The sequence below is a fragment of the Ichthyophthirius multifiliis genome (assembly GCF_000220395.1).
Source record: "Ichthyophthirius multifiliis unplaced genomic scaffold scaff_1120509250733, whole genome shotgun sequence".
Lineage (NCBI taxonomy): Eukaryota > Ciliophora > Oligohymenophorea > Hymenostomatida > Ichthyophthirius > Ichthyophthirius multifiliis.
Window position 1 is genome coordinate 115 of NW_004086489.1, and position 22,731 is coordinate 22,845.

Genomic DNA, 22,731 nt, shown 5'->3' on the forward strand with positions numbered 1-22,731 from the left:
TTATTAAGATTATTCTTCATTTTATATGTTATCTTCATCTTCTGAATTTGTAATATAGCATTCTTCCTTAACTTTAAGATTAGATATTTTTTATGTAATTTTTTAAATTTCTTATTCATATAGTCTATTATATTCTTTAGTTCTTTTAATATTTATTTAATCATCAGATTCATTATCTTCATCATTCGATGTTGTAAAAAAATTCATATCCCATATTTATATATTTTTATTTTAAATTAATTCTTAGGAATTTATTTATGAAATAATTTCTTTTTCTAAAAAATCTTAATTTTCATTTTCTTATAACAAATATCCTTTTTTTAAATAAATTTAAGTCTTTCAGATTTATAAGGAAATATTTTATTATCTTATTTTATTTCTGGAAAAATCTCCATATTTATTTTATTCTTTTTAACTTTATAATCTTCATGAATAGGCAATTCATCGCTTTCAAACTTTTTATTTATTATTAAATGTGTCCCTGAATCATTATTATGGTTAAACATATCTCCAAAAGGAACTAAAAAAGAACAGGGAAGTCCATGCCCGAACATTCTAGTCATTAATAATTCATAACTCCATATATATATTTCTTTACTTAATTTTTTTGGGTCAAAAAATTAAGGGTATTTTAAAAGTGTTTCATGCAATATTATCCATTCGTCCATATTTTAACAATATTAATTAAATTCTGATATTATTTCATCGTTTTCAGTTTCTTGTATCTCATCAATTGTCCAGTCATATATTGTATATGACTTTTCGACAGTCTAAAAATATGGATAGTAAAATGAATCTTCACCTTTCAATTTCTCGTATATTAAAAATGCAGCAACCATATCTGATTCACCGTCATAATTTCTCTTTTCGCTAAATATATCTGGATTTTCTTTATATATTTACTTTAGTTCACTTTCTTTTATTTTTTTAGTTGTTATGATAAGTTTTATAGGAATACAACATATTACCTATATAATAAATATATATATATATATATATATATATATATATATATATATATATTTACATTTATATATATATATATATATCTATATTACTGTATTTGCCGGAATGTTTTCTGTTGCTATAACTCCTTTTAATCCTTCGTTTCCAAATGCTATTGGAAAATCTATCTTTTTTTTTATTTCCTTTTTTTAATTTTTTTGTATTTTTATTACTTTATTTGTTAATAAACCGTTTTTATAGCCCCAAGATATGAAATTTTGATAAATTCTATTAGATTTTAATTCTTTTGTTTTTTCTATATTTATTTAGTTTTCATTTCGATTTGCGTTTTACATATTATTTTTTAAAAAGTTTAAATTTTTAGTATTTTTTTTTTTTAAATAATATATTTTTTAATTAAAATTTATATATTTATTTTTATATAAAAACTATAAATATATTTTTTTTAAAAAAAATAATAATTATCATCTAGTTTACATTTATGTTTCATCTTTTTATTTTTCCTTTATTTTTTTAATAAAAATCAATTTAATAAAAAATTCAATTAGTAAATTTTAAAAATTACTATAATATAAGTATTTTGAACAATCTTACTTAAAGATTCGCCCAAACCTTACATAGTAGATTTCATAGTATCAAGCCAAACGACATTATCATATCCTTCAAAAATAGAAGAAAGTTCAGATCTTTTAATAAGCCCTAAAATAATGGGTTCATCATTTTTTTAATATTCTTTTCTCTCTTCTGCACTTATAGCATCTGCTACAATTTAAATAGGATTTGGACTTTCTTTTATTTTTCTGTCTTATTAAAGATGGGCTTAGTTATTTTAATTTGGTGGGCAGCTATTTCTAAGGAATTCTACTAATATTTCGTATATTACAGTTTATATAATTTAAATATTTCTAATTTAAATATTATTTTATATATAAATAAGATTATATTTATATAAATATATATATATATATATATTTTTATATTAATTTTATAACTGTATAGTTTATGGAGTTTCTTTTATTTTTGGATTTAATTACCAAGGCTTAGATAGCATTTTATATAATAATATTTTTATAATTATTAGAGATAATATAATCATTATTTATTTATTTTATTTCATTTCTCTTTTTTATATTTTTTTTAAATTATTTTAAGTTTTTTTTTTTTTTTTTAACTTTAATTATCCAAAGTAAGTATATTTTAATCTATTTATTTCAAATTTGAATAAATATTATTAAGGTGGAAAATTATAATCATTTGTTATTTATCCTAAAAAATATAATGATTAAATATCTTATTCTAATTATTAGCAATTATCAATCATACCATCTAATAAAGATTTTACTCTTGTCTGTTATATATATATATAAATATAAATTTTATAAGATTATTTAAATGTAAAAAGCAAATATTTGTTTTACTTTTATTCCATCTAATCTTTTTTTTAATTCCTTATCTGAAAGTTTCTTTTTACCTATAATATCTAAACTAAAATTTAATTCGGCAATCTAAAAATATAATATATAAATATATATATATATATATATATATATATATATATATATATATATATATATATATTCCTGTTTTACAAGCAAATTTAAGCCATTATGTAATATTCTATTTTTTAATAAGAATAAAATATAATAATAAATTTTATTTACTTCTTAAACCATATTAATATTTTCTGTCATTTTCGAATAAGTTTCTGCTTTTTTCTTTAGAATTTATTTTCTATAATCATTAAAATGTAAATAAATAAAGAATAATTTTAATCCAGCTAATTTTTATTTTCTTTTTATTTCAGCTCTAATAGTATATTTTATATAGTATATATTACATATATATTTTTAAATATAAATTGTACTTTTTTGCCATTTCTTCTTATTTCTTTCTTTCTTCTTCTTATTTTTTTTCTTATAATATTTGTTATTCTTTAGTTAACTATTAATTTACTTCCTCTTCAACATCATATTCATCTTCATAATCATCATAATAATCATCCTCATCCGAATAAAAATCATCATCTTAATCATCATAATCTTCAATACTGTCATAATCATCATAATTATTACGTCCTCTTCTTCTTCTTCTTTTATTTTTATTTTTACTTTTACTTTTTTATTTTTTTCCGGTTTTTATTTTTTCTGAGTATTTAATTTTCTACCATTAATTTTCTCATTAACATTAGCATTTTATATTTTCGATATTTTATTATTTCGATACATTTTATTTCTGTTAAAATTATTAAGTAAAAACCTCCATCATTTACTCAAAAACACTTTTTGGCATATTTTATTTCATGGTTTTTTTCAACATTGCTTCGCTTTCGTCTTTTTGTACTTTTTTTTCAAATTCTTCTTATAAAAATATTTATTTATTTCTTTCTTCAGCAGCTTTTAGTCTTTATTCAAGTTCCTCTATTTCTTATTTCTTTATTTTCTCAGTTTATATGTTTATATCTTCTGATAATTATTATAATATTTGACTTTGTCTAGATACGCATTCTAATATAGGATCTACTTCTTCTTATTATTATTATTATATATTTTTCTATCCAACTTAGTTTTATTACATATTTTAGGGATTGTGTTACATATATGTGGGATTTTATTATATATATGGGGGATTTTATTATATATATGGAGAATTCTATTGTATATATGGGGGATTTTATTACATATAAGGAGGATTTTATTACATATAATAAGGATTTTATTAGATATACGGTGGATTTTATTATAAATTATTATATGGATTTTATTAATTATTTTATGAGTAATTATATTAGGGATTTTAATTATAAGGTAGATTTTTTTATTATAGAATATTTTAGGAATTTTATTAAAAAATACTATTTTTATTTTAAGAAGGTTAAGAAATTGGTTAATCTTAATTATTTTACCACCATAATTCACCAAAGCCTCTAAAAACTTAATTTCTATAATTTTATTATTAAGGAGGAGGCGGCGATTATTAATTAATTTTTTAATTATAATAATCTCCATAATAATTTCTCGTATTTGCTAACGCATCATCAAAAGCCCCTAAAAGCATAATATTTTCCAAATCACGATCTTTTTTTTATTTCTAGGCTATTTAATCATTTGGTTATCGTATTTTTATTACTTCATTCATTAAATTGTTTATTTTATTTTCTTGCATTTCTAATAACATTTAATTATGGGTCACTGCTTGTTAATTATATGAGTTTACGTAATTTAATTGGTCGTTTATTTACATTAAATTTGCTTCGAAAAAATTACGGTTATCATTTCTTGGGTTTGGCATTTACATTTGTTACTGTTATTGTTGTTAAGGAATATATTGAATTTATGGATCATTATTATTGTAACCTGGAGGATCTTGTAAAGGATTATATTGATATTGCTAGTTGATTATTTATCGAGACTATTTTTTTATTAAAAGTTTAATAGTTTTTTTTATTTAATTTTTTATGTGTTTTTTTTATAATTTATTTTACTATTAAGTTGTTTTTACCGGATAAAGAAATTGTAGCAGAAGGGCGCTTTTCAGTCATTTTTTACTTTTTTTTATGTAAAATTAATGTTTGTATTGTTTTAGTTTATTTTATAAAAATATTATACTTTATTTTAGTTTTTTTTTTTTTAAAAAAAAAATAGTATTTAATATATTATTCTTAATTTTATTATTTTTTTTATTTTAATAAATAAGAAAAAAGTATATATTATGTTTTAAATATCATATATAAGCAAATATAAAAATTAAATTATATTTTATTTTATTTATTATAAAAAAATATTTAATATTAAATATAAAAATAAAAAATGGTAAAAATATTTTATATAATAATATAACAAAATAATCTATTAAATTTTAATTATAATAAATATAAAATAGTAATATATAAAAAAAAAAAAAATATTAAAAAAGCTTATTTAAATAAAGTTATATTTATTAAAAAAATAATAAAGAATAAAAATTTAAAATTAATTATTATTTTAAAAATAAAAAAGAAAATTTAATAATGTTAATATAAAAATATATATATATATATATATATATATATATATATATATATATATATATTTAATTTAAATAAAACAATAATAATCATATATTTTTTTTTGTTTATTTGAATTTTTTTTTTTTTTAATAATATTATTTCAAAAAAATAAAAATATTTATATATACACTATTTTTTTTAAAATAATCAAAGTTCATTTCCTATAGATACCCAATTATCATGTAAATTATTTCTTCTTGCAAATATCTCTAAATAATACCCTTTTAAATATATTTTATTTTCAAATAAATATATCTATAAATATTTTTATAAATACCTTTAGGACATAATTCTTATATTAATTGATAAATTTCTTCTGGCTTTTAACTTTATCCTCTTCTTTCACTAAAAATTACATCACTAGATATATTTTTTTAAAATTTATCATTATTTAATACATTTCCCTTAATTAAAAAATAAAAAATTAAATAAAATTTTTATAAAATAGAAATATTAAATATATATATATATATATATAAATAATATATTGTTATTAATGAAATTGATATATATAAAAAAATATTTATTTAAAAAAATATATAAAAATACTTTGACTCCAATTAAACAACTTTCTTTTGCATGTTATAGATAAAAACCATGCCCTTTAGCGATTTTTCCATTTACAGTTTTTTTAACCCAAGTAATTTCATCGACTAGTGTATATCCCCAATTTTCTATAAGTTTACATGTCAATCTATATTTGGCATTAATAGCCCAAACGAATATAAATCCGTCTTTTTATAATGTTTCTATAGGCATATTCTATATTTTTTCATCTGATAAGGAATCATATGCTATAGCTACACCTCTAGAAGGCTAAGAAGATGACAATTACCATGGTGGATCCATCATTATGACATCAAAAAGTTAACCTGAGTGCTTTTCTTGTGCTAATTTTAGGCTTTGAAAATCAAATTTGGTCACATCTTGGCAGATAGGGATAGAATTATCGGGAATAAGGCTTTTTTTACCGTTGTTTATGTCATATTACTCCTTAAAGAATTAAGATTTGTATATTTAGATTTTCTTTTCTACTTATTGTAGTAGATTTTTCAATGATTTTTTTGATTTAGGAAGACGATCGAGAATGTTTTCGCTTTCAGAATCATTTTCAGTTTCATTTTCGGGAATTTTTGGTATTGTTTTGACACTTTCATCACTTGTACTAGTGTTTTTTATCTCGTTTTCACTTGTTATTACTGTTTTACGCTTTTTGTAAGGTTTTTTTTTTAATTTTAAAGAATTTTCAGTATCGGAAAAATTATAATCTTCTATATCGTAGTTTTCCTTTGTTTTTGGACGAAGATTTATTTTTGTTGACATTATTTTTTTATTTAAATTTAAATTTATTTTTATTTATATTTATATTTATTTATTTATTTTTTTTGAAGATTTATGTTTTTTATGCCCGCTTTTTGCGCTTAAAATTAATTTTTTTCGAATATTAAAATAATTTTTTTTATATCAATATTAAATATATTATTAATTTATTTGTTTTAAAATATTTTTCAATATAAAATAAAATTTTTAATTAAATTTTTTTTATAATGATTATTATTATTATTTAGAATTATTATAATTGATATTAATAGAAGTATTTTTAGAGTTTTTCTGTAGATTGTTAATATCTAAACATGATTATTTGAACGGAGATGTATTTTTTGTTTAGTTTTTAGTTAAAAAATGTACTTTATAAATATTATTTTTACTTAATCGCTCCTTAAAATTATTTGATCTATTTTAATTAAAAGCAAAATTATCTATATTTTAATTTTTATTATATTAAAAAAGTTTAGAATTATTTCTAATATAATCTTATGAATTCTTTTAATTTAAAATATCATTAGATGAAGATTTTTTTTAAAGTTAAAATCTATTTGTATACGGACTATTATTTTATGTTTAAATATAAATTCTCTAAGAACTACTTACACTTTAATTATTATAATTATTAAAATTATTATACTAATTATAATTATTATAATTATTATTATTATTATTATTATTATTATTATTATTATTATTATTATTATTATTTTATTATAATTAATATTATTAAATATTTTTGTTTTTTTTCTTTTAATGTATAATATTACTTAATTCATATTTATATAAAAATTCTATTTTATGTTTATTTAACTTTTAAGGAGTAAATTTATTATTATTACTATTCAAATTATCAAAAATATTAATATTTTTAATGTAATTAATATTATTAATATAATTAATATTATTAATTTAATTAATATTATTTATATTATTAATATTGTTATTATTTGAATTATTATTATTATTAATATATTTATAATTATCAATACTATTTATATTATTAATTCTATTTATATTATTAATTTCTTTTAAATTATTTATTGAATTCATTATATTATTAATATTATTATTTATTTAATTATTATTATTATTTTTATTTATAATAATATTATTATTTATATTAGTTTTTTATTATTTTCTTTATATTCTATTATATTATTAAGGTGTATTATATTTTAAATTAGGAATTATACTCTTAACAATTTTATTATTATTAAATATTTAAAAATTATTTATATTATCTATAGTTTTAGTTTTTATATTAAAATTACTTTTCGATCTTTCATACTTTTTGTTATAAGTGTCAATTTTTAATTTACTAATTTAAAGTTCTCTACTACTTAATATGTTTTCTTAATTAATTTTTTAAATTTATTATTTTTTTTTATAAAATATTTAACTTTTTTCCAAATTTTAATTAATCATTATATCATCTTTAAATTAATCTTGATTACATTTATTATTTGAATAATTTTTATCTTATATTTAAATGTTATTAATAATTTTTTTTACGTATTCTTATCTATCACTTTAAATTCTTTTTCTTGATATTTTTATTATTTATTTTTATATAGTTTCTTTGTTGTTATTTTTCGCTAAAAATTATTGTTTTTAAGATTAATTTTAGATTTATTCTGATTCTTATTATATTTATATAGTTTTTAAAATTTTTTATATTTTTATTTATTATATTTCATTTTCTTTTATTATAATAATTATTATTATTAAGTTTCATTTTAATTTTAAATTAAATTTAATTTATTTTCATTTAAATTTAATTAATTTTTATTTAAATATGATTATTTTTCGTTTATTTTTGATATATTTTCGTTTAATTTCAATTAATTTTCATTTTAAAATTTATTAATTTTCATTCTTTTCATATATATTTGATTAATTTTCATTTAAAATTGATTATTTTATATTTAGGTTTGTTTAATTTATATTTGATTAATTTTAGTTTATTTTTTTAAGTAAAATATTATTTTTTTATTAATTATTTAATCTTTCTTATTATTTATAATTTTTATTACTTTTTTATAAATAATTTATATCTAATTCATTTTTTTAAGAGTTTTTATTTAAATCTATATTAAAATTTAATATTTAAAATTCATTTTTTTTATTTTAAAATTCGCCAGAAAAAATTTCGTTTGAAAATATAGAAATTTCGCTTGAAAAGTAATTTTTTTCAATATTTTTTTCCAAAAAATTCGAAAATTCAATACTTTTCGAAGATTCAAATTTTTTTGGCAAAATATCAAAAAGGTTTTCCATATTTTTACCTTTTTCTTAAAATAAATACTACTTTTATTTAATATCTAATGATAAATTTTGGTTTTCTAACATTTTTGAACATTCATTATCTGTTTCTTTTTTTTTTAGAGCTTTTTGATAAACTTTTAGAAGAATTTTCTGAACTTTCAGAACTTGAAGAAGATGACACTTCTAAATTTAAAAAAATCTTAATTTTTCGATATTCAATTCTTCTCTTTTTGTCATTAAACCTGTTCATAGTTTCATAAATTTGCTATATAAAAATTCTAGGGACGTCTTTATGGTATTTATAGTACTCAAAAAGTGCATTACTTTTTGATATAGATTCTTTTTTTAAATAAAATGATTTCATATAAACATCCTAATCATCAAAATGTTCAAAATCTTTACATTTTATGGCATATTAGGTTTATTTTTAACCTAATAAAATTTAATTTATATTTTTTGTATAGAAATAATTTTAAGAAGCAGAGTATTTTTAATATAAGGCTTTGTTTAAAAGCTAAAAAAAGATTTTTTAAGTTTTCATATTTATACAAAATAAGCATTTTTCATATATATTATTTTATTCTTTTTTTATAAAATTAAAAAAAAAAAAAAATATTTTTTTATGGGATTTTTTTACTCTTATATATATTTTTTTCTTTCGTTTTTTTTTACATTCAAGATTTTTGAGATTTTTGGTGTTTTCTTATTTGTTTTTTAGATTTTTATCAGTCATTATGTTTATTTTATTTATATTTTTCTAATTTTTTTTGTTATTAAAAATATATATAAAAAAAGAATGTTACAGTAAAGTAAGGTTTTGTTTTATATTATTTTAGAAATATATATATATATATATATATATTTATTTTATATATATATATATTTATATTATTTTTTTTATTTAAATTATTCAATTTATTAATTAATTAATAAAAATTTATTCCTTTTCAAATTATAATCAATCTTCTATGTTAAAACAGAATTTTAAGTTAAATTATATATACATTTATATTATTGTTAAGGATAAATATTATATTATTTATCCTATATCATAAAGAATAATTATTATTAAAGTATAATAAATTAAATTAAATTTATAGGTTTTTATTACATTTTAAGAAAGTTTGCAATAATATAAATTAAAGACAAATTAAAAAAAATAATAAGATAAAAAGCTTATAATATAAAATTTTATTAATAAAAAACAAAAAAATATATATTTAAATATGTAATAAATATATGGTTTATAAAATAATTGAGGTTAAAAAATTTATAATTGTAGGAATAAAATTTATTAAATTTAAATATATGAAAAATAGAATTAATAAAATATAATATAAAATAAATTTTTATTTAAAATAAAGTAGCTATTATGAAATTATAATTATAATATATTATATTTTGTATAATATTATTGACATTATAAAAATAAAATCTAAAAACAAAATAGATTGTACATTGCAATATTAATATAATATAAATTTATTGTATATATATATATATAAATATATAAATATATAAATATATAAATATATAAATATATAAATATATTTATTTTTATCTATTTATTAATTTTTATTTATTTATATATTTTATTTTTATTTTATTAATAAAAAAGATAATATTTTAATTTTATATTCTTAATTTTTATCTAATTATTATTATTAAATTTTTTTTTCAAAAAATTTTTTATAAGTTTTTATTTTTTATATTGTATTAATTTTTATTCATTTTATTATATATTTATTTTTTCTTTATTTTTTATTTATATTATGTATTAATTGATTTTATATTTCTTAAAATTGAAAATATATTAAAAGTATTAATTATTTATATAAATTTTATTGTTTTTAATATTTATTTATGAATAAAATTGAAATATTTAAATTAAACATATTATATTTCATCATTATTTATTTTTTCATATTAAATAGTTTTTTTAGTTTAAATTATTCTTTTTTTTTTTTGTAAAATAATCTTTCTTATATATATATATATTAATAATAATAAATTTTTTCATTTTATATTTATACAAATAAATTTAATTCAGTTAAAAAAAATCCTTAATATTATAATTAAAATTATATGTAAATTTAATATATTATTAATAAAATAAAAACTAAATTTTTCCTTAAAAAAAATGATAATTTAAATTATAAATATAAATTCTTAATAAATGTAAAGAAAATTAACTAAAATATATAAGAAAAAACAATTTTTACTATATCTAAATTATAAATATATCTATTTAAAAATAATATATGATAATTTATAATAAATATATAAAAACCTTTATAAATTTAATAAATAATATTATAATTATATAAAAGAATAATTTAAATTAAATAAATGATTAAATATTATTTAAAATATGTATAATCATAATAAATTTAATAAAAACATCAATTATAGATAATAGAATTACAAACATAAAAATATATAAGAAAAGAAAACAATTGTCTGAAAAATAGTAGTAAATATAAAGAAAAAAAAACTAATATAGAAAATAAATCATAAAATAAATATAAAAATAATTATAATCAAAGAAAACAAAGTAAAAGATTTATTTTGTTAAAATTTTTTGTAATAAAAAAAATAATTCCATAATTAAATATATAAATATAATAGCTATTTTTATTTTATATTTATAATTTTTTAGATTCGAAAATATAATAGAAATACAAAAAAAATTATTAAAATATAAAAAAATAAAGGATAAATTAAAAAAAGAGAAAATAAAAATAAGTTTATATTTATTAACAAAAAAAGATTTTTAAGATATAAAAAACAATAATATTTAAAAAAATGTTTTTAGAAATAAGTAAATTAAAGGTTGGATTAAACATAAATATTAAAAATAAAAAAATAATTAAATATCTAATAATAAGACATATAAATTTGAAAAGTATAAATAAATAAAATTTAATTTAATTTAATTTTTTTAAAATTAAAAACAATATAATAAATGCTTAATTAAAATAAATTAAAAATTAAATAAAATATATTTTTAAATAAAGTTTAAATAAATAATAAATAAAAATATAAAATCAATATATATATATATATATATATATATATATATATATATATATATATATATATATATATAGAAATATATTAATATATGTTTTTATTTAAAAATTCATAAATATATTATATTATTTTTATTTTTATTTTTTATATATATAAATTATTTTTATTTTATATTTTATTTATGATTAATTATATTCATATTTTATTTTGATTATTACTTTATATTTTAATTAATTATTTTTATTATATTATAATTATAAAAACTTATTTTTTTTATTTCCTTATATAAAAATTTAATATTTTATTTATATATCCTTTCAAAATAAATAATTAATTAAATAATTTTATAAATAAAAAATATGTAATAATCTTCAATAAATGGTTTAAAATCCTAAAATCCTCTTTATCTTCTTTCTTAAGAAATCAGCCAGTAATTTTCAACTACCAATTAATCATCACAAACAAATACATACCTAACAATTCCATCCAAAGTCGAAACTTAAGACTTATCTTAATTTAGTTTTTCCCCTTTAAATAATATAGATATAAAAATAAAACAAAACTATTAAATATATGGAAATCCAACGCATATAAATATGAATAAAAATTATTATATAATAGGTACTGAATTTTCTTTGGTTCATATATTCCCTAAAAATAAAACAGAAGAATCGTTTATTTTAGGATTAGATAAATTAAAATTATTAGGAAATGTTTCATGTTCAGTTATATCCTAAGATGAATAAATTATATGTATAGGATTTTAAAATGGTGATATATGTATATATGAATTAAAAAATACAACTCATAAAAGAATCGAGTCTTTAAAAAAGATATTCAAGAGTTAAATAAATAATATAATTTTAATAAATGAATTCACATCTTCCCTTGATAAAATCGAATTAGTTAGTGGAGATTGCACTGGGAATAATTATAGAATATAAATAGGGATAACTTGTGTATTTAATAGTTATTTTGCAACTGTAAATAAGGAGAAGTTAATTTTTTAGACTGAAGATGATTTGAATATATAGGATTTATAGAAATATTCTTAAGAATAAATTTATTAAATTAAAATTATGCCAAATAATAATAAAAATAATAATAATTCATATTTGGCTATTTCTTTTAAAAACATAGTTTTTATAGTTTAGTGTTTACCTAAAAATATACTACTTATTTTATATAAAATGGAAACTTAAAATTAGGCATTTTTAGCTTTCGGTTCTGGATTTTTTTCACAAAATTAATTCGGGTTCCCTATTTTGGCTTTTTTAGTTGATAAAAATATATTTTTTGTAAAAGCTTAATAAATTGATAATTCGAAAATGGCTTTTTTTGACGCTGGATACGCAGTTTTGGAAAAAGAAGTAAAATTTTTTGGCTTTTTAACAAATTCTATTTTTTTGTGTATTTAAAATAACAATAAATTCATGTTTATACACACTAGTGAAGTCGAATTAGGTTAAAAAAAAGATTAGAAATTAACTAAAAAAGCCTATTTTATTCCTTAGAGCATTACAATTGAAAAAGAATGGAAGCATATGATAGTTTAGGGTGATTGTGAGTGCCTTTTAGTATGCGATAATGGTTTTTTTTTCAGCTTCAGTATATTAAAATGGTAATAATACTTCAATTAGGAATCTGAGAAATAGAACTGGGTTTAATTAATGAGAGAGGTGGTTTAAATATAAGAAGGGAGACTAAAATATATGGGAGAAATATAAGAAAATATAAAAAATAGGTAAGATGAGATGCAGGTTTATTCTGAAAAATTAAGTTTGACATTTATTTAATATTCTTTGCTAGATTTCGAGTAGTTTACAGTTTAAAAAAAGAAGGAAATTTTAGGAATTTTAATCGAGTTTTTAATTTTTTGTTCTCGTGAAAATTTCCTTTTTGGAATTTTGAAAGATTTATTGGAAAAAAAAAGGAAAATTTAGAACTTTTTTTGGATGTTTTGGAAATTTTCATTTAGCAAAAAAAACTCAAATAAGTCCCAAATAATGACTTTTTGAGATTTATGATTTCCTATTATAAAAATTAAGGAAAATTCGATGTACTTTCTAAGATTATATTGAACCTAAATTTAAATAATATTGAAGATACTTCTAATTTATTGGTTATTTGTCTAGAATTCGAACTATATGAGGCTTTGATTTATATCTAGACGAAAAAAGGGGACTTTATTACGCCTATTATTAAACTTTATTCGATTTTAGAGAGATTTTAAAAAAAGTAAGAGGAAAACTAAAAGATAGGATTGTAAATCTTATGGTATATATAGACATGCTTAAAGGGGTTTTTAATAGATGATAGTCGTATATTGGAAAAATAATTAAAAGGGATGCTTTTGGATATTTTACCGTTTGTTTTTTAGAAAGATATTTTAGAAAAATTGATTAATATTGATAGTAGGATTTGCCTATAGGATGTTTTGATTTGGTTTTTCAAAGAGGGGAATTTGAAGATTATACAGGAGAATTATTAAGAGTTCAGAATAGAATGTTTTTTAGATGAAAAAGATAAGTTTTTTGAAGGTTTTTAAGAAAAATAAAGAGTTCATGTACATTTAATATTAATATTGGAATAAATATTAGAAAAATAAGGATAATAGAAAGTTTTTTGGAGTTTTTTAGTAAATGTTTTTAATATGAAAAATGGTCTAAATTTTATAGTGGAAAAAAAGCGTTTTTTATTCATGTTTTTAGTGGAAAATAAAGATGAAGTTTTTCAACTTTTATATGACAAAAGTGATTGCTTAGAATAAAATTAAATGACTGAAAATTAAATTCTTATTAGTATTTTAGAATAATTTATTAATTAATTAAATTCAAATTAAATTATTTAATAAATGATTGCTATAACAGAAATAAATAATTAGTATGAAATATATATATATATATATATATATATATATATATATATTATATATTTTATTAATATTAAATATATTTAATTTTTTTTTTTTTTAATAATATTTTTAAATTAATTGTTATTATATTTTTATATTTTATATAAATATTTAATTTTTTTATATATTATTTTTTTATATAATAGTATCTTAGTTTGTTGTTATTTACATGATTACTTAAAAAACTATAAAAGATGTTTTGATATATATTTTAATTCATTAAATGTACTTATAAAAAATTAAATTTTTGAATGGTTAGATAATTTATTAAATAATAATAATAGTAATATATAAGAAATGAAAGATTTAAAAGAATATACTATATATAAAATATAAGGATTAGTTAAATTAAATTAAGTTAAAACTAATAATTTAATCAAAAAGCATTTTAATGATAAATAATAAGATATTATTTTACAATTAAACCCTTTTCCAGACGAATAATTAAAAATTCTATAATAATTTCTTTCTAATTCTGAAAATATGAATGATTCATTAAAAATAAAATATATTACACTTTTATGTGAACACTATCCAAATGACGTTCTCCCAAATATTAAAAATAGCGAATATCCGTTAGATTAAACTCTTGAAATTTGCAAAAAATTTAATATTTTAGATGCATAAGTTTTTTTACATATGAGAAGTGGAGCATTGTAATAAGCTTTGGAAATTTAAATGCTAGTTATTAAGAATTCATGGTAAAAATTTAAATATTAAGGAAATGATAAAAAAAAATTTAACAAGAAGATTTATATAATATTATTGATTAAGCAATATAAATATGTATATAAAGTTAAAAAGACGAAGATTGTCCAGAAGTATATATAAATAATATAAATATATTTTTAAGTATATATATTAAAAATATTAAAAATATATATATTATATATATATATATATATATTTATATATATATTCTTTTATATATATTATTATCTTATTTAAATATTTTTTTTACTTATTTTATAAAGGGATTATGGTTTAATTTATTTGATTTTTTAGTAAATTAAGAAATTACTATAGATTAAATTAAAGTTGAGTATAATAAAAATATTTAATAAGTTGGCATTAATATTATTTAAATTCTTATTTAATTTATGGCCTTTAACATAGATTTAGATAATTTATTTTCGGTATTTTTTTATATATAATTATCTAAATTATTATATAATAAAATATTAATATTAGAAAATAAATAATGAATATAATGATATTCCTTTGATTATGTTCGCAAAAGCAAATTCTTTATTTAAATAAAAATATGAATTTATTATAAGTTCTAATCATTCTACTTCACTTATTATATAAAATTAATTAAAATATTATCATGAATCATTTTCTAAAGATTTAGTATTTTATTTAAATTAAAAAAAAAAAAAAAAAAAATTATAAAATATAAAATATAGAATAAAGCAGCAAAAGGCTTTTAATTACCAAATTTATAAATCTGTTAAATTTGTGAAAATTAAAGTTTTTAAGATGAAAATAGTGATTCTTTTATATTATTTAATTGTGGTCATATATATCATAAATAATGCTTAGAAAATTAAATAAAACCAATTACTTGTGTAATTTGTTTTGAAAATCCAGAAATATTTTGTAAAAACTATATATAAATATATATATATATATATATATATATATATATATATATATATATATATATATATATATATATTTTTTTTAAAAAAAAATAGTAAAATTGTTTATAGGATAAACTAAAAATTATATAAAAAATACTAAATTTTTAATATTAAAAATAAATACATATTTAATAGAAAAGTAATTAAATTAATTGCATTTAGAATAATTAATATAACTAAAAGGCTTAAAATTCAAAATTGAATAAATTATAATATTATGAGAAATAATTAAAATCTTAAAGGAATATTAGTGATTAACTTTTTATTGATTTTAGATTAAAATGATTATTTTATTTGTAGTTTTAATATTATATATTGTACTTTTTATATTTAAAATAAAAAAAAATTATAAATTTTAATAAATTAATTTTTTATGTAAAATCTAATAATTAATAATTACCTTCTCAACATATATGTAAATAAAGAAAAATATTTAGATTAACAATATTTTTTTGCTATTTTATATATTCTTGTTTAAAATTAGTTTTAATTTATAGACAATTATTAGATGTTCATGTTATGTTTATGTTTGATAGTATAGTTAATATATTTTTATTTTTATATTTAACTTATTATCTTAACATATACGCTGGAAAAAACTATTACTTAATAACAATTTACTATTGTGATTATTTATTTAATATTTTTTTTTATATTATTAATGTAAGTTTATTATATTATTATATTAAAATTTAATTATGATATTATTTTTAAACTTTTATGAATAATATTTTATTAAAATAAGTAAAAATATTTAAAAATAATAATATATAAAATATTAAAAAAAAAAAAAAAATAATTAAATAAACTATAAAAACATTATATTTATTTATTTTTATTTTAATAAGTAAAAATTATAATGTATTAATGTAATTTTAATATTACCGATTCAAATTCCTTAATTAAACATAAATTCTCTTTAAGAATATACATATTAATGATAAATATATTAAATATTTTAAATTAAAAGTAAATTATTTTTTTTATAATAATAAAAAAAAAAAAAGAAAAAATATATAATTTATATAAAAATAATTATATGAGATAAATATATATATATATATATAAATATATAAATATATATATTTATATATATTTATATTTTTTATAAATATTTTTTTTTTTTATATTTCACTTAATTTTGCATTTATTATAATTTTATATATTTGTCTAATTTAATTTTTATTAATTATATTGCCAATTTTTTTTTTTTATTAATATATAATATTATTAAATATTTTATAATTAATATAATTTATTTATAATATATTTTTTTAAAAAAAGATATAATTTTTTATTGTATTTAAATAAATTTTTTCGTATATAAATGGTATATATTTTTAAAAATAATAATTCATCAATTTATAAATAATATAAATTCAATGAATTTTTTTATTAAACAATTCTATTTTAAATTGTTCAATAAATTCCAGAATATAAGATTATATTGTTATTTTTATTAATTTATGTTTTAGTTTATTTAGAATCATATCATTATTCAGTAAGTATCAATTTATATGTAAATAAAAAATTAATGTTCTATATGTAATTTAATATTATTTAATATTATATCTGCTATATTTTATTTTTTGAAGTTTTTTATTATTTTAGATAACAGTTGTATATATATAATGTTTTATATATTATTATGCTTTATTTTTTTATTGTATACACCATAATTATAATATATACACAATAGAATACAATTACTTTTATATATACGATTTTTAGTATTTTTTTTTAATATTATTATATGTTTTTTGTCTTTTTTTGTTAATATATATATTATTAAATTATATATATGATAAATATAATTTATATATTGTTAATTATAATTTATTTTATTATTTATATATATTTTATTTTTTATATAAATATTGTTTTTATTATAAATAAAATAGAAATTAACAAAAAAAAATAAAAATAGAATATATTATATAAAAAAAAAATGCTTTTTATTTTATTATTAAATATAATATCTATAATCTATTAAATTTATAATATATATATTTTTTTTTAAATATATATATTTTTTTCTATTAACATTTCTATAATGTCATTACTATTAATAAGCAAAAGGTTGTTATTAAGCATTATAAGCAAGTTATTATTATTATAATATTAATGGCTATTATTACATACCAAACATTGGCTGTTATTATTAATAATACATTACAGGTTATTATTATTGAGTAGGATATGTTCCAGGTTATTATTATATAGATGGATACATTCCAGGCTGATATAATTATTAGGAAGGTATTGCTCCATTTTATTATTATTATGGTGATTAAATTACATTTTATTATTAATCAGGTGTTAAATCTTGTTACTTTTAATTAGGTTTTACTTAAAGTCCATGATTTTCTTGGCTTTCTGTAATTTTTGCAGTTTAAATATTGACTTATTAATTTTTTTTTTGTTTTTAATAAAAATAACTATATCAAGTAAACTTGTAAGCGCAAGAATTATAAGTGCTTAAAGGTTTTTTTTATAGACATCATTTTATATTTTACCAGATATATCATATAATATAGAATTTACTTAGGAAGAACTTGGCGATTTATCTGAAGCATCATTTAAAATATTTTTTGTTTATAATGACATTATAAAAGCGGCTAGTAAAAACTAAAAATATAAATGAATAAATGTAAATATATATATATATATTATATAAATATATATATATATATATATATATATATATTTAAATTATTTAAATTTTTACAGGTGATTAAATAATTTTTGATCCATAAGCTATATATGATTTTATTTTTTTAATTCTTTTTTTTTCATCTTCTCCTTCTCCTTATATACATGGAACATCTTTTCCCATCAAATTATAAACTTCCATTGCTTGTAAAACTATGGATACAGCAATACATACAATAATTGCAATTAACATAGTTAATAATTAACATGTTTTTAAAATTTTTATTTCATCTTCAATATTTACTATATTCTATATCTTAATATTTTTTATTTTTTTATTTTTTATAATTCTTTTTTACAATATCTCTATTTTAAATATTCCAAGGAAAAAAAAATCTATAAAAAGTTTTATATTTAGCAATATTATCAAAATTATTTCCTGGAGGTAAAGTATTTAAAGTATTAAATAGGGTTTCACCTAAATTTAATTTAAAGAATTATGATTCTGTAATCTTAAAATATAAACAAATATATATATATATATATATATTTATATATTTACATATTTATATTTATTTATATATTATTATTTTTTACAGAATATCCATTTCTAATAAACGATTTATCATAATTACAACTTTAAGATCTTTTTTTGTTCATTAATATATAATCATTTCTACCAATACTTATAGTTTCTATTTTATAATTATATATATATTATAAAATTAAAAATACAATCAGTATTTGGAATATTGCATATTCCATCTCCTTCATTTACCCTGAATTCACTTGCAGGATAAACAAATCTTTGACTAACAATTTCATTATTTGGGTCCTAAAGATTTTAAACTAAAGGTTAATTACCTACTTTATCATAATAGACATATAAATTAGGAGAAATTTATAATTTTGTCCAAGTTGAATAAGCTGCATTATTTGGTCCAAATAAAATTTAATACACAGGACAAGGTTATCCTTTAGTTACGCATACAACAGTATCAGGATATTAAGGATTTCCACAAGTATCTTATGTAGTAGAACATTTACCAGTTTAACTTTAAGCTATTTTGTAATATTATTATCCACTTTTTTTCGCACATACATTAACTTTAGTATTTGGGCTTCCTTTTTATTTAATTTTTAAAAGATTTACATATATACATATATATTTATATTTCTTACCTTCAAAATATTAAAAAGTACTACCTGGAACTTAATTTACTATTTTGCAACCAGCATTTGTTTAGTTTGTATTACAAACTCCTTAATACATGATTTTTTAGTTTTAAAATTGTTAAAGTTTTAAAGAATCTCCATTTACACAATTACAACCTGAAGAAGTACCCTACCAGTTGTAATTAAATAACGAAAATTCACCAGTTTAACACGTATTGGTGTCTATTCGCAGATCAGTTATATATTCTTATTTGAAGTTTGTTACTATTTATAAATAGCCTTCAGATGCATCTGAGAATTTAATATATGCTTAAATACTTTTTTTTTATATTTTTTTTATTTTTAAATAAAAATAACCCCATGACCATTACGTATACACTATAAAAAACCATTATTATCATATATATAATCGTTGCTATTTTTTTATATTCCATGTTTCTGTTATTTAAAGATTTTTTTTATTTATTTTTTAACTATTTATATGTATTTTTTAAAAAAATTAAATATATTAATATATTATTAAATAAATATTATATAGTATTATTAATAAAGTATTTTATTTTTATAACAGAAATAATGAAACAATAATTTATTTTAAATATTTCTTTTGTATTGTTTTAAAATATATAATAGAAAATAAGTTAAATAAAAATTTTATAAAATATAATATAAAATATTAATTATTATTAATTTTTTTTATATAAATATTTACTATTAAAAAAATAATTATTTTATATAATAATTATTTTATAACTATATCTATTTTAATTATATAATTTTTAAATAAATAATAATAAGAAAAATATATTAAAATCATATATAATTATTCATTTTATTAATAAATATAAATTATTTTTGTGTAATTAAATAAATTTAAAAAGACTAATTAAATATAAATAAATAATAATTATTAAGTTTAAAAATTATAATTAATATAATATTTTAATTAAATATTATATATATATATTAATTTAATAATAATAAAAAATAAAATAATGAAACTTAGTTTTGTTTTTTTTTAAAAAATAAAAAAAATGAATATTTATATAGATATATAATAAATCGCTTATTAAATATTTTAAATTATTAATTAAATAAAAACAAAAAAATTAACAAATAAACAAAAATAAAAAATTAAATTAAAAAAATGAATTAAGAAGAAGCTTAAAGCTTTAATAATTAATATGAAATAGATGAAGAAGCATGCAAAATAAATGCATTAGTAAATACAGAATTGTTTTATTTTTTTTCAAATATAATATACCAATATATATATATATTAAAAAAAAAAAAAAAAAACTAAAATTTAATCCAATTAAAAAATAAAGAGTTTATAAAGAACATTAGGTATAAATTTTTCATTAATAGACAGTATACATAATTTAACCGATGAAACACGAAAAGTTCAAAAAAAAAAATTAAAAATTATTTATTTTATTATCAAAAAAAAAAAAAATACAAAGGAAATATTTTATCCTGTAGGACATACAGGTGTAATATATGATATAGAAAATAACTCTTAAAGGCTTTTATAAGGACATTGTAATAAAATAACTGCAACTGCATATTGTAAAGATTTAGATATTATAGTAACAGCTGATTGGTAATAAAAATAAAGAATATTTAAATTTAAATATATATATATATAGTGGACCTGATTCAATGTTAGTTGTATGGGATGCAAAAACAGGTATTCCAAAAAAAACAATTTTCGATCCTCATCCAAATGGTACATAAGCATTAGATGTAAATATATATATATATATATATATATATATATATATATATATATATATATATATATGTCTAATTTTTTCATATTGTATTTATATTATCTGTAAAATTATTAACAACTTAATTATAAAAAAAAGGCTATAAGCCATTTTTTTTTCATATTAAGTTTTATAAAAATACAAAAATATTATAAAAAAAAAAATATGAACAAATAATATATAAATATATATATTAGATTTCTCCAAACGGGAAATACATAGTAACAATTTCTTAAGAAATTAATAAAAAAGACGTTTAAATTATTACATTATGGGAATGGAATTCAGAAAGTTAATAAAAATATTAAAAATTAATAAAAAAAAATATACATATATAAAAGATCCCGAATTAATAACTTAGACAATAGATTAAGCTATAGGATATTAATATTTTGTACGTTTTTCTTATGATAATTAAGAATTCGTGACTACTGGTTAAAAATATATAGGTTTTTGGCGAAAAGAACCAAATGATAAGGCTTTATTATTTTATTATCCTTAAAATATACCTTAATCAAAAATATTAACCTAAACAGTCTTTATTACAGGAATTTCATAAGTATTTATATAAAAAATAACCCATATATGTATATATTTTCAAAGGTAGTAACAGGTACTACTGATGGATTTATAATTGTTTGTGATATTTCACTTATTATTGAAAAAGTGGATACACCAAAAGAAAGAAGAGTCATAAAAACAGTTGATTTAATGAATAAAAGTAAGAAATCAGATGGTAAGAAAGGCTCGAATTCTATAAATATTTTGAAGATTTAGGACAATTATTTAGTAATAGGAAGTTCGAACGGATCAGTGAGATTTTACGATTTCCAATATAGAATCATTGCCTGGTTCGAGGATGCCAAAATAGGTTCTATTACGAATATTTCTTTTGCAAATACGCCTATTTTATAGGAAGATACTATCGAAGAA

At 15.7% G+C, this 22,731-nt stretch overlaps 3 protein-coding genes across 3 annotated transcripts in view, besides 57 other annotated features; 1 reads left to right on the forward strand and 2 right to left on the reverse strand. All coding sequences in view use genetic code 6, as the record gives it.

Moving 5' to 3' along the window:
- Positions 1 to 203: 203 nt before the first annotated feature.
- Positions 204 to 2,017, reverse strand: IMG5_092530 (SET domain protein; the record flags this gene model as incomplete). Its single annotated transcript, XM_004035624.1, has 4 exons — positions 204 to 968; positions 1,059 to 1,148; positions 1,532 to 1,871; positions 1,959 to 2,017. 4 exons carry the CDS (start codon positions 2,015 to 2,017, stop codon positions 204 to 206), a joined length of 1,254 nt encoding a protein of 417 aa, XP_004035672.1.
- Positions 970 to 1,055: a microsatellite.
- Positions 1,150 to 1,187: a microsatellite.
- Positions 1,342 to 1,421: a microsatellite.
- Positions 1,349 to 1,418: a microsatellite.
- Positions 1,479 to 1,512: a microsatellite.
- A 460-nt stretch (positions 2,018 to 2,477) lies between the features above and the next one.
- Positions 2,478 to 2,544: a microsatellite.
- Positions 2,545 to 2,775: 231 nt separating this feature from the next.
- Positions 2,776 to 2,814: a microsatellite.
- Positions 2,815 to 2,944: 130 nt separating this feature from the next.
- Positions 2,945 to 3,032: a microsatellite.
- A 123-nt stretch (positions 3,033 to 3,155) lies between these two features.
- Positions 3,156 to 3,188: a microsatellite.
- A 341-nt stretch (positions 3,189 to 3,529) lies between these two features.
- Positions 3,530 to 3,705: a microsatellite.
- Positions 3,556 to 3,707: a microsatellite.
- Positions 3,560 to 3,707: a microsatellite.
- A 1,279-nt stretch (positions 3,708 to 4,986) lies between these two features.
- Positions 4,987 to 5,034: a microsatellite.
- Positions 5,035 to 5,158: 124 nt separating this feature from the next.
- Positions 5,159 to 6,334, reverse strand: IMG5_092540 (mt-a70 family protein, putative; the record flags this gene model as incomplete). The annotated part of the gene is made up of 3 exons (XM_004035625.1): positions 5,159 to 5,232; positions 5,289 to 5,415; positions 5,561 to 6,334. The coding sequence occupies 3 exons, from the start codon at positions 6,332 to 6,334 to the stop codon at positions 5,159 to 5,161; spliced, it is 975 nt and encodes a 324-aa protein (XP_004035673.1).
- Positions 6,335 to 6,338: 4 nt separating this feature from the next.
- Positions 6,339 to 6,385: a microsatellite.
- Positions 6,350 to 6,387: a microsatellite.
- Positions 6,388 to 6,949: 562 nt separating this feature from the next.
- Positions 6,950 to 7,069: a microsatellite.
- A 128-nt stretch (positions 7,070 to 7,197) lies between these two features.
- Positions 7,198 to 7,454: a microsatellite.
- Positions 7,393 to 7,476: a microsatellite.
- Positions 7,477 to 8,076: 600 nt separating this feature from the next.
- Positions 8,077 to 8,215: a microsatellite.
- Position 8,216: 1 nt separating this feature from the next.
- Positions 8,217 to 8,265: a microsatellite.
- Positions 8,266 to 9,443: 1,178 nt separating this feature from the next.
- Positions 9,444 to 9,494: a microsatellite.
- Positions 9,447 to 9,497: a microsatellite.
- A 597-nt stretch (positions 9,498 to 10,094) lies between these two features.
- Positions 10,095 to 10,156: a microsatellite.
- Positions 10,154 to 10,199: a microsatellite.
- Positions 10,154 to 10,208: a microsatellite.
- Positions 10,162 to 10,209: a microsatellite.
- A 702-nt stretch (positions 10,210 to 10,911) lies between these two features.
- Positions 10,912 to 10,969: a microsatellite.
- Positions 10,970 to 11,655: 686 nt separating this feature from the next.
- Positions 11,656 to 11,731: a microsatellite.
- A 22-nt stretch (positions 11,732 to 11,753) lies between these two features.
- Positions 11,754 to 11,847: a microsatellite.
- A 2,681-nt stretch (positions 11,848 to 14,528) lies between these two features.
- Positions 14,529 to 14,573: a microsatellite.
- An 846-nt stretch (positions 14,574 to 15,419) lies between these two features.
- Positions 15,420 to 15,453: a microsatellite.
- Positions 15,429 to 15,471: a microsatellite.
- Positions 15,429 to 15,489: a microsatellite.
- Positions 15,429 to 15,491: a microsatellite.
- Positions 15,492 to 16,162: 671 nt separating this feature from the next.
- Positions 16,163 to 16,233: a microsatellite.
- A 712-nt stretch (positions 16,234 to 16,945) lies between these two features.
- Positions 16,946 to 16,997: a microsatellite.
- Positions 16,955 to 17,015: a microsatellite.
- Positions 17,016 to 17,246: 231 nt separating this feature from the next.
- Positions 17,247 to 17,300: a microsatellite.
- Positions 17,284 to 17,328: a microsatellite.
- Positions 17,329 to 17,911: 583 nt separating this feature from the next.
- Positions 17,912 to 17,984: a microsatellite.
- Positions 17,974 to 18,011: a microsatellite.
- Positions 17,992 to 18,038: a microsatellite.
- Positions 18,036 to 18,071: a microsatellite.
- Positions 18,036 to 18,089: a microsatellite.
- Positions 18,040 to 18,093: a microsatellite.
- Positions 18,094 to 18,192: 99 nt separating this feature from the next.
- Positions 18,193 to 18,234: a microsatellite.
- A 131-nt stretch (positions 18,235 to 18,365) lies between these two features.
- Positions 18,366 to 18,437: a microsatellite.
- Positions 18,438 to 18,852: 415 nt separating this feature from the next.
- Positions 18,853 to 18,905: a microsatellite.
- Positions 18,906 to 19,378: 473 nt separating this feature from the next.
- Positions 19,379 to 19,434: a microsatellite.
- Positions 19,379 to 19,435: a microsatellite.
- Positions 19,436 to 20,526: 1,091 nt separating this feature from the next.
- Positions 20,527 to 20,582: a microsatellite.
- Positions 20,583 to 20,747: 165 nt separating this feature from the next.
- Positions 20,748 to 20,778: a microsatellite.
- Positions 20,779 to 20,909: 131 nt separating this feature from the next.
- Positions 20,910 to 20,998: a microsatellite.
- Positions 20,955 to 21,003: a microsatellite.
- Positions 20,959 to 21,003: a microsatellite.
- A 121-nt stretch (positions 21,004 to 21,124) lies between these two features.
- Positions 21,125 to 22,731, forward strand: part of IMG5_092550 (WD repeat protein) — a gene marked incomplete at both ends in the record, with an annotated part of 1,664 nt that continues 57 nt past the window's right edge. The window contains 7 exons of the mRNA XM_004035626.1: positions 21,125 to 21,248; positions 21,355 to 21,429; positions 21,490 to 21,629; positions 21,676 to 21,772; positions 21,996 to 22,089; positions 22,140 to 22,357; positions 22,402 to 22,731. The exon at positions 22,402 to 22,731 is cut by the window's right edge and continues 57 nt beyond it. Of these exons, the coding sequence (XP_004035674.1) occupies positions 21,126 to 21,248; positions 21,355 to 21,429; positions 21,490 to 21,629; positions 21,676 to 21,772; positions 21,996 to 22,089; positions 22,140 to 22,357; positions 22,402 to 22,731 (1,077 nt within the window). The remainder of the gene's footprint in view (positions 21,249 to 21,354; positions 21,430 to 21,489; positions 21,630 to 21,675; positions 21,773 to 21,995; positions 22,090 to 22,139; positions 22,358 to 22,401) is intronic.
- Positions 21,777 to 21,830: a microsatellite.
- Positions 21,929 to 21,965: a microsatellite.